This window comes from Hemiscyllium ocellatum, chromosome 21, assembly GCF_020745735.1.
Source record: "Hemiscyllium ocellatum isolate sHemOce1 chromosome 21, sHemOce1.pat.X.cur, whole genome shotgun sequence".
Taxonomy (NCBI): Eukaryota; Metazoa; Chordata; class Chondrichthyes; order Orectolobiformes; family Hemiscylliidae; genus Hemiscyllium; species Hemiscyllium ocellatum.
Genome location: NC_083421.1, coordinates 61,703,085 through 61,714,283, shown reverse-complemented (window position 1 = coordinate 61,714,283; position 11,199 = coordinate 61,703,085). Strand labels below are relative to the sequence as shown.

Genomic DNA, 11,199 nt, shown 5'->3' with positions numbered 1-11,199 from the left:
GAGTGGGCTCCTGTTCCCGAGGTGGTGCCGTGCAGATCTCCCACGGCTGGGTTTGTTGCTGCATCATTCCTGAGGAAGGGCTTATGCCCGAAACGTCGATTCTCCTGCTCCTTGGATGCTGCCTGTGCTGCTGCGCTTTTCCAGCAACACCTTTTCAGCCCTTGTTGCTGCCCATGTTCTGTATTCTCAGTGGACCCCGAAGGCCAGGGCCGGGGTGAAGCCTGAGGATGCTGTTGGTGTCCACTTGGGGTCTCCCACCTCCCCCCGAATCAGGGGGCCCTGGGTTCAACAATGACTCTACAACTAGGAGAAAGTGAGGACTGCGGAAGCTGGAGATCAGAGTCGAAGAGTGTGTTGCTGGAAAAGCGCAGCAGATCCGAGGAGCAGGAGAGGCACATTCCTGATGAAGGGCTTACATCTGAAACGTCGACTCTCCTGCTCTCCTCGGACGCTGCCTGACCTGCTGTGCTTTTCCAGCACCACATGTTTTGACCATGGGTTCAAGTCTCCCCTCCCCTTGAGGATGGACACCGCCACCCAGAGCCTGACACCCCCAGGGTGGTGCTGAGGGAATGCAGTGCTGTCCAAGGTGCTGACCCTCAGATGGGGCTTTGAGTTCACTCTCTTGCCTGGGGGACTGAAACTCCACTGAATGAGAGCGCGTTTAATTTTTTTCTGGTGCACTGTTTGCTAACGAATCTCCATCCAACATGAAGCCATTTCTCTAAAGACAAGGAAAACTGAGTGTATCGCCCGGCCCAAAACCTCATCGCTGCTTGTGGGATCCTGCTGTGCAGTTAATGACTCTCCCATTTCCCCGCAGCGTGACAGCGATGACATTTCAAAATTACTTCATTGGCTGCACAAAGGTGTCCAAAGCCCTGGAACGATTTCAAACGCTGGTGGGAAATCTCTCATTAAATTCAACGGTTGCATTATTTTGGATATCCAACAGGCTGCTGCTGGTTGGTTCTTTCTCTCTGGAGTGTGGGGGGCGGCGGGGGAGAGGAGACCATCAGGAACACGATAATGCAATTCCAGATTTACACAGTCACCTTCACAGAGAGAGTCCATTCGGCCCTCTTTTTTTTAAGATTAGATTCCCTACAGTGTGGAAACAGGCCCTTCGGCCCAACAAGTCCACACCGACCCTCCGAAGCGCAACCCACCCAGACCCATTCCCCTACATTTACCCCTGACTAATGCACCTAACACTACAGGCAATTTAGCGTGGCCAATCCGCCTGAACCCGCACATCTTTGTGACTGTGGGAGGAAACCCACGCAGACACGGGGAGAACGTGCAAACACCACACAGACAGTCGCCTGAGGCGGGAATTGAACCCGGGTCTCTGGCGCTGTGAGGCAGCAGTGCTAACCACTGTGCCACCGTGCTGATCATTCTATCCAGCCAAGCATCTTCCCCTTTCATTTCACCTGCATAGACCCGTGTGCAGTGGAACATTCTGGAATTGGAAGTCAGTGCATTGCTTTGTCAACCAGACAGTGACCATTTCCAACAACAAGGAGATTCAGCTACTGCCCCGTTATATTCAATGGTGTTCCCGTCACTGAATCCTCCACGATCAATATCCTGGGGGTTACCATTGACCAGAAACTCAACTGGACTCACCACATGAACACAGTGGCTACAAAAGCAGCTCAGAGACTCAGAATACTGCGGTGAGTAACCCCCCCTCCTGACTCCCCAAAGCCTGTCCACCATCTACAAGGCCCAAGTCAGGAGTGTGATGGAAGACTCCCCACTTGCCCTGGGTGGGGGCAGCTCCACTAACACTCAAGGAGCTCAACACCATCCAGTACAAAACAGCCCCCAGCGCCATATCCACAAACATCCCCTCCCTCCCCCACCGACGCTCAGTAACAGCAGTGTGTACCATCCCCTCCCTCCCCACCGACGCTCAGTAACAGCAGTGTGTACCATCCCCTCCCTCCCCCCACCCACACTCAGTAACAGCAGTGTGTACCATCCCCTCCCTCCCTCCCACTGACGCTCAGTAACAGCAGTGTGTACTCTCTACAAGATACACTGCAGAAATTCACCAAAGATCCTCAGACCTTGCAAACCCAATGCTCATTTCAAACCCAGGACCACTCGGTTATGTCGGTTAGTTGGATCTTAAAGTAGGATAGTGGGCTGGTACAACATCGAGGGCTGAATGGCCTGTACAATGCTGGACTGTTCTATGTAGAAGGACTAGGGCAGCAGAGCCCTGTTGATCCCACTCTGTCTAACTCCTGCTAGAAGACTGTAAGAGATAGGAGCAATGGTAGGCCATTCGGCCCATCATAACTGTGGTGGCTTCCAATGCTCTCATGGCTGATCCATTTTCCCCCCTTTTCCCCGAAACCCTTGATTCCCTTTCTGATTAAAAATGTCTTTCCCAGCTTTGGTGATTGTCAGTGACCCTGCCTCGACAGCCCCCTGCAGTGAAGGATTCCACCATTTCACTCCCCTCTGGCAGAAGGCATTCCTCCTATCCCTATCAGCTTTCTCATGTCTATGATGTACGATGCAGTCCTGCTCTCTAACCTCATTCAGTTTTGCAATGGATAATATTTTTTGATGACAAAATATATCTGGCAGCAAATGGCAAACCTTGTGCGACGTCTCGTGTTCTGGAACATTCTGATGATTCATTTCATAATAAAGTTGCCAGGGTTTTGTACGTTTTCCAAACAGCTGATCTCACTGAAGGAGGTCGGTTTGGGATTGTCAGTAATGCCCATATCAGCTGTATTCTGTATGTCCATTTCAGCACAACAGGGGGCTCCTTTCACCTTAGGGTAGGGTGGTGTGGTGAAGGTTTAAGAATTTCCCATCACCCATGACATTAAATGGTGTCACTATCATCAAATCTCCTTCTATCATTGTCCAGGGAGTCACCATTTACCAAAACCTGTACTGGACCAGCTACATAAATATAATGGCTCCAAGAGCAGGTTAGACTCTAGGAATACTGTAGCGACCAACTCACCTCCTGACTCAGAGTCATAGACTGGAGGTTGGCTAACGTGGTGCCACTGTTTAAGAAGGGTGGCAAGGACAAGCCAAGGAACTATAGACCAGTGAGCCTGACGTCGGTGGTGGGCAAATTGTTGGAGGGAATCCTGAGGGACAGGGTTCAGCGACGAGGGTTACCTCAGATTACAACAGAATCTTGACCAGATGGGCCACTGGGCTGAGAAGTGGCAGATGGAGTTTAATTCAGATAAATGTGAGGTGCTGCATTTTAGGAAAGCAAATCTTAGCGGGACTTATACACTTAATGGTAATGTCCGAGTGAATGTTGCTGAACAAAGAGACCTTGAAGTGCAGCTTCATAGCTCCTTGAAAGTGGAGTCGCAGGTAGATAGGATAGTGAAGAAGGCGTTTGGTATGCTTTTCTTTATTGGTCAGAGTATTGAGTACAGGAGTTGGGAGGTCATGTTGCGGCTGTACAGGACATTGGTTAGGCCACTTTTAGAATATTGCGTACGATTCTGGTCTCCTTCCTATTGGAAAGATGTTGTGAAACTTGAAAGAGTTCAGAAAAGATTTACAAGGATGTTGCCGGGGTTGGAGGATTTGAGCAACAGGGAAAGGCTGAACAGGCTGGGGCTGTTTTCCCTGGAGTGTCGGAGGCTGAGGGGTGACCTTATAGAGGTTTACAAAATTATGAGAGGCATGGATAGGATAAATAGACAAAGTCTTTTCCCGGGATTGGGAATCCAGAACTAGAGGGCATAGGTTTAGGGTGAGAGGGGAAAAGTATAAAAGAGCCCTCAGGGGCAACTTTTTCACGCAGAAGGTGGTACGTGTATGGAATGAGCTGCCAGAGGATGTGGTGGAGGCTGGTACAATTGCAACATTTAAGAGGCATTTATGGTATATATATATATATATATATATTTATGGGTATATAAATAGGGAGGGTTTGGAGGGATATGGGCCGGTGGGACTAGATTGGGTTGGGATATCTGGTCGGCATGGACGGGTTGGACCGAAGGGTCTGTTTCCGTGTTGTACATCTCTATGACTCCCCAAAACCTATCTACCGTCTCCAACATGCAAGTCAGGAGTGTGATGGAATACTCCTCACTTGCCTGGATGGGTACAGCTTCAATAACACTCAAGAAGCTCAACACCATCCAGGGACAAAGCAGCCCACTTGATTGGCACTACATCGACAAACATCCACTCCCACTGCCACCAACGCTCAGTAACAGCAGTGTGTACCATCTCCAACATGCACTGCAGAAATTCGCCAAAGATCCTCAGACAGCACCTTCCGAACCCATGAGCACTTCCACCTAGAAGGACAAGGACAACAGATACATGGGGGACACCATCCCATGCAAGTTCCCCTCCAAGCCCCTCATCATCCTGACTTGGAAATATATCGCCGTTCCTTCACTGTCGCTGGGTCAAAATCCTGGAATCCCCTCCCTAAGGGCGTTGTGAATCAACCCACAGCACACGGACTGCAGTGATTCAGGAAGGCAGCTCACCCCCACCTTCTCAAGGGGCAACTAGGGATGGGTAATAAATGCCAGCGATGCCTGTGAATGAGTTTTTAAAACCCCAACAGATTAAGTTATCATTATCTCATTGATGTGTTTTCTATATTACAATAAAACCCACACTAAAATAAATTCATTGTGAAGCGCTCCAGTAAGTTCTAATTAGAATCCCTACAAAGTTCTAATGTCATGGACGATGCTGAATAAACGAATCTAATCTAATCAAACGTGATAAAGAACTGCGGGTCTGGAATGAACAAAAACAGAAATTGCTGATGAAGGAGGATTGGAGAAAGAGGAAGAGTCACTTTGGATCCAAACATTAACTCCGCTCTCTCTCTCCTTGCAGATACTGCTGAGTTTTTCCAGCAATTTCTGTTTTGGTTTGTTCTGTATCAACGTTCTGTCCTTTGTAATTCATGAAGAGGGCCTTGGGATGACTTGATCCTGTGAAAGGCGCTATAGAAATGCAAGTTCCCCCTTTTATCAATGGTTGAGGTCAGCCTTTAGCCTCCAGAAACCAAGAGCTGAGAGGGAACAGAGAGCCTGCGGTGCCTCCTCCCCGCCGCAGGGGCCGCTGCAGCCAGGACAGTGAGGGAGCAGTGCCTCCTCCCCGCCGCAGGGGCCGCTGCAGCCAGGACAATGAGGGAGCAGTGCCTCCTCCCCGCCGCAGAGGCCGCTGCAGCCAGGACAGTGAGGGAGCAGTTCCTCCTCCACGCCGCAGGGGCCGCTGCAGCCAGGACAGTGAGGGAGCAGTGCCTCCTCCCCGCCGCAGAGGCCGCTGCAGCCAGGATCGTGAAGGAGCAGTTCCTCCTCCCCGCCGCAGGGGCCGCTGCAGTCAGGACGGTGAAGGAGCAGTGCCTCCTCCCCGCCGCAGGGGCCGCTGCAGCCAGGATCGTGAAGGAGCAGTTCCTCCTCCCCGCCGCAGGGGCCGCTGCAGCCAGGACAGTGAGGGAGCAGTGCCTCCTCCCCGCCGCAGGGGCCGCTGCAGCCAGGACAGTGAGGGAGCAGTTCCTCCTCCACGCCGCAGGGGCCGCTGCAGCCGGAATCCCGGACCCCTGTCTCAATTACCCGGCATCTGGCTTCCGCTCCTTTTGTGACGTCGAATGGCGGCGCCGGAAGTGTGAGCTGCGGCCTGTTGGAGGTGGATGAACGACGCCATGGGAGGCGATCAGAGCCCGGCTCCCGAGAGGGAGATGAAGGTGATTTGGGAGGGAATTAGAGGCAGAGGGACTTGGGGGGGGGGGGGGGGGAACGGGAGAAAGCGGCGGGAGGGAGGGGCTCAGGGAAGTGGGGTGGTGAGAGGAGTTGGGGGGGAGAGGAGTGGGGGGGGGAGGGGGAAGGGGAGTGGGGGTGGGGGGTGGGGGGGAGGGGAGTGGGGGTGGGGGTGAGGGGGAGGGGAGTGGGGGTGAGGGGGAGGGGGAGGGGAGTGGGGGTGAGGGGGAGGGGGGAGGGAGTGGGGGTGGGGGAGGGGTGAGGGGGAGGGGAGTGAGGGGGAGGGGAGAGGGGGGAGAGGGGAGGGGGGGAGGGGGTGAGGGGGGAGGGAGTGAGGGGTGAGGGGGGAGGGGAGTGGGGGTGGGGGAGGGGGGGGGGGGAGGTGGGAGGGGGGGTGAGGGGGGGGGGGGGAGGGGGGAGGGGGGGGGGGAGTGGGGGTGAGGGTGAGGGGGGTGGGGAGGTTAGGAAAGGTTGAGGAGGGTGTGGGCCATGTGCAGGGAAATGGGGGTAAAGTGGATGGAGATGTTTTGTCAGCATGGGCCGGTGTGGGCCGAATGGCCTGTCTCCCTGCTGTGTGGCTCGCTCTCTCTCTCTCTCTCAGCTCTGTCATCACCTAATTCCCCCCAAAATTGTCTTTGTGATCTCTGTGTCAGATCTGCCAGTCTAGAGCCTTTGACCGTGTTGGAAAGAGGCCATTCGGCCCACTGGGTCTACTGTGACCCTTTCCCATGGACAATCCACCCTGACCTGCCCACCTCTGTGAAGCTGGAAGGCAGCGAGAGGAAACCCCACGCAGAAATGGGGAGAATGTGCAGAGTCCCCACAGTCAGTCACCGGAGGGTGAGGCAGCTGTGCGAGCCACTGCGTCACCCTCCTCATTCCCTCCAGATATTTTACTGTGTTTCTCGTCAGCTCTTTGATCATTTTCTAGCACGAGATGATGTTTGTCCTCTTCTGTTATGTTCTGAGGAAGTAAATGTTCTGCTGCAGCTATGTTACCGAATAGTTCAGCACAGAAGGCCATTAGGCCCGTCATGAATGTACGGGTAAAAAGTGAGGTCTGCAGATGCTGGAGATCAGAGCTGAAAATTGTTGCTGGTTAAAGCACAGCAGGTCAGGCAGCATCCAAGGAACAGGAGAATCGACATTTCGGGCATAAGCCCTTCGTCCTGATGAAGGGCTTATGCCCGAAACGTTGAATTTCCTGTACCATTATGAATGTACTTGCTCATTCCCATGACCTTGCAAATGATTTCTCTTTGAGGATTCATTCAATTCCAATTTTTTTTAACCTTTGTTGCTATGTATATGGCGCTATATCCGTGTTGGATTTTTATGTAGGTTTGTTTGATGCCAGCTGTTTAATGACTGGATTTTGAAAGCTGCTTTGTGTAACTTACCTCCACAGAATTTCCACTTCCGTCAAATGAAGAAAATCCGAATCTTTGATTCTCCAGATGAGTTGCCGAAGGACAGGGTTAATCTCCTGACTTTGTCCAATATTTATGGACTGATTTTTCTGGGCGGGAAAACTGGCCTGAAGATTCTGAACACCCAATATCTTACCCTGGTTGACCAGAGCGAGGGGAACATTAATACAATCAGTATGTCTATTTTGTACTTTAATCACTTATTCCTTTTGATTAATGCAGGCTTCTCAATCAATCTTCATCTTCAAACCGTTATATTGACCTAAAAGGAAGTAAGTTATTATAAGATTGGCCGATTGAGCCGGCTCCTCCATTCAGTCAGATTGTGGCTGATGGATTTGTGTCCTCAATTCCACTTTGTAGGGTCACCTTCAATACCTCCCCTTCCCTTACCAAGGAGAGAGAGTACATAAACCAGCATTCGGGGCTCTTCTGATGCAGTGATAATTAGATTAGATTACTTACAGTGTGGAAACAGGCCCTTTGGCCCAACAAGTCCACACCGACCCGCCGAAGCGCAACCCACCCATACCCCTACGTTTACCCCTTACCTAACACTGCGGGCAATTTAGCATGGCCAATTCACCTGACCCGCACATCTTTGGACTGTGGGAGGAAACCCACGCAGACAGGGGGAGAACGTGCAAACTCCACACAGTCCTTGCCTGGTATCTGCATAATGACCTTACCACTGAGCCAGAAGACAGGTTCAAGCCTCACCAGCTCCTGAGCTGTGTCATAATGTGCTTGAAGAGATTGAATAAATATTTGCATAAACTAACACTGTATTGTCAGCACTTAGAGCTTTGTAAGGAGGGATTTGCTTGCGCTGTTTCACACTTTGAAAGAAATTGTTAAAACATATGGGAATTTTAGTCGCCATTTGGAGAGTGTCAGACAAGGGATATAACCCTTGGATTTGGGAATGACATCTTTACTCAGAGTTGTAGAAATGTGGCCCCCTCTCCTTTTAAAAGCAGAGGATAATGCTGGCTCAGTTAATGGTTTGTAATGCAATCAAAAGATTTGCACTAGAAAAGTAGGAAAATGTGGAGTTAAAGAAAAGACGAACCGATTTCTCATTCCATGGCTAACTGGTCTCCTGTAAGGATGTCCTCTCTGTATCACCTTCTCATGTGTCTTTGAACAAGAGGCTAATTAATTGAATTTAAATCCCCTGCTGTCTGCCCTGGTGGGAATTAAACTCTTGTCTCTGGAGTATTTGTCCTGGTGTCTGGATTACCATCAGTGTACTATGAACACAGTACAGTCGCCAACACTGTGTGTGCCTGTACCTGAGCCTGCTCCTGCTCTCCTGTTACAGGCGAAGATCCTCCTGTCATGACAGTGAATATGAAGCTCCCAGTGCACCACATTGGCCTGAGCTGTGACGACTTCACCTTGTCTGTTGCTATGACGTCGGAGGAGTATGGGCTGGTCATTGCCTTTTTCGATGTACGAACGTTTTTGAATAAGGTGAGTGCTAATTTTTAATCGATAAGCTTCGTTGCTTGGTGTTTGAAAGCCCTGGCTCTCTGTCCGTGTGGAGTTTAACTGGGTTGTCTACTGATGGATATCGGCCACCTTTGCAGACCAATGCCTGCCCTTCCTTAGACAGTGTTGAGAAATCTTTAACATTCACCAGGCCCATTGGCAGGCATCTCTGTCTGTCTGTCTCTGACAGCACGACAGACAGTCCCTGAGGTTGGTGCTGGAATGGGATTGGTGCACGTGCACCTTTGATTGCAGAGGGGAGAGAGCTGGCAGCCAAACTCGGAGCATTCCTGCCCTCGGATTGTGGGATGGAAGACCCTGGGAGCCAGTTCAAAATTTCAGAGCTGAGATTTTGCATAAATACTTGTGTAAGGCAACACCGTCTTGCCAGCACTATAGCTTAGTAGGAAGGGATTTGCTGGTGTTGTTTCACGTTTTGAAAGAAATCGCTAAAGCACGTGGGAAGTTTTATTCCCATTCGGAGTGGGCCAGACAGCGGTGTTACGACACTGGGTGAGCCTTTTGCTAATTTAAATCAAACGTAGAAAAGCTGACCTTGCCTCAATCTGTTCAAATATGATTGACAGGGAGCTACCCAAATTCCGCAATTTACAGAAAAAAAATTAACAATTTATTCTTTAATTCAGAAAAAGAATATTAACCAATAACTACCTACATCATAAACCTCCTTTGTCTTAAAATTTATTAACTTCCTCCCCCTCTATAACAATATACCGATCCAATAAAGCCCATATTAAATTTACAGCAAATCAATTTTCATACCCAGTTGCTGTCTTCAGATGTCGAGCTTCCTGTTCTGCAGGTTGTTTCATTATGAAAAAGGTACCTTTTAGAGAGAGGGTCAGTGGGCAGCAGGTGCTCTTAGTCTCTCTGGTTAACTGTTCAAAATGCCTGCTTTTTATTACCCCAAAACATCGGATCATCTCATTGATTGGAGGTTGTCTAAACAGTAAAATTCAAATTTGATTGGGTTTTAGTATCTTGGGGCATAATTTAAACTAGTTGAATTCGAATAGTTGTGGAAAAAACTCTGTATCTGAGCTACAGCTCAAATGTTAATCTTAGTATTATCCAGGGGACACTGCCTGTGGTCAGTCACATGACAGGCTTGCCAGCTTTTGAACTTTCACTCTCTCTTAAAGGTACAGTACATGCCTTCACCTCCACAACAAGGGATATAACTCGTAAAATTCAGCATTGGATTTGGGAATGACGTCTTTAGTAAGGCTTTTAAAGGTTGATGAGCCAGTGGTAGCAAATGGAGTTTAAGGTATAAATCGGGCCCGATTAATTGAGTGGAGATGGATGTCGAGGGCTGATGGAGTCTTCCTACCTGAAGCTCAGGTTTGCTCACTTTTTAGAAGAGAGAGCATTTGGCAAAATAAAATCGTAGCCTTTACTTTAGCTACATTAAATATATTGTTTCACTTGCAATTTACTCGTGTTGTTACTCTGTCCTTGTGATGTTGGAATATTCACCACTCCCACTCCGTGAATATGTACACTTCGGACATAGGAGCGAAAGTGGGCCATTTGTTCCTCCATTCAGTAACACTGTGGCTGTTTGAGTTTGGAATTACACATTCCCATCTCCAGCTGATGACCATCAATCCCCTGCCAGGTGAGAATCTATCCATCTCTGCCTCAAAACCGTCACTGACCCTGCCTCCATGGTTCCTGAGCTAGAGTATTCCACTATGCTCATCGGTCGAGAAAAAACGTCCATCCCCGTGAAGCTGTTACCCCGACGCTGTCAGCTTTTATTTTCCGTAATAGCTTCAGTGTAGCAGCTTTCCAAATGCCTCCTGCTGAAGGGCTTATGCCCGAAACGTCGAATCTCCTGCTCCTTGGATGCTGCCTGACCTGCTGCGCTTTTCCAGCAACACATTTTGAGTTCTGGAAATCTACACCTGGACCTCTACTGGCTTCCCATTTATCCACTGCCCATGTTAAAGAACTCCAACTAATTGGTTAAGCATAATTTCCCTTTGACAAACCGATACTGGCTCTTCCCAGTTTCAAGTTTATTTAAGTATGCAGCTGTAATCTCTGATCAATTCTCACACCTTGCCCACTACAGGCGTCACCCTGCCTTCCTCCCTTTCTGAATGAAAGGGTTGTATCTGCGACTTTCCAGTCTCTTTCAGCCTTTGCTGATGCTAGGGAATTTTGGAGAATTAATACCAGCACGTCTGCTACCTCACAAGCAAGCTCTTTTAACACCCGAAGGTGAAATCCATCTAAACCTGGAGACGTTTCAGCCCACAGTTCCATTGTAATTTCACAACGTTTCTCTCCCCCTTCCCCTTCCTTATTACAGCTATTAATGGAATGCTTTTTGTATCTTTTTTTGGAGAGACAGAAGCAAACAATGGGTCATTTCATTCACTGTTTCCTTTTTTATCTCATTAACTTCCAAAGTGCGCTCTCGCTAGCCCAGCCTTCACTTGATTTACTCATTTTGTTATTAAATAACTACAGAAACTCTAGCTACCCACTTTTATTTTCTTAGCTAG

General features: G+C 49.4%; 1 protein-coding gene across 4 annotated transcripts in view; it reads left to right on the top strand.

Moving 5' to 3' along the window:
• The first annotated feature begins 5,639 nt into the window (after positions 1–5,639).
• nup214 (nucleoporin 214) overlaps positions 5,640–11,199 on the top strand; it is a 187,973-nt gene continuing 182,413 nt past the window's right edge. For all 4 annotated transcript variants that reach the window (XM_060841579.1, XM_060841580.1, XM_060841581.1 and 1 more), the window contains exons 1-3: positions 5,640–5,725; positions 7,147–7,342; positions 8,493–8,644. In XM_060841579.1, the coding sequence (XP_060697562.1) occupies positions 5,672–5,725; positions 7,147–7,342; positions 8,493–8,644 (402 nt within the window). In that variant the 5' untranslated portion in view covers positions 5,640–5,671. The remainder of the gene's footprint in view (positions 5,726–7,146; positions 7,343–8,492; positions 8,645–11,199) is intronic.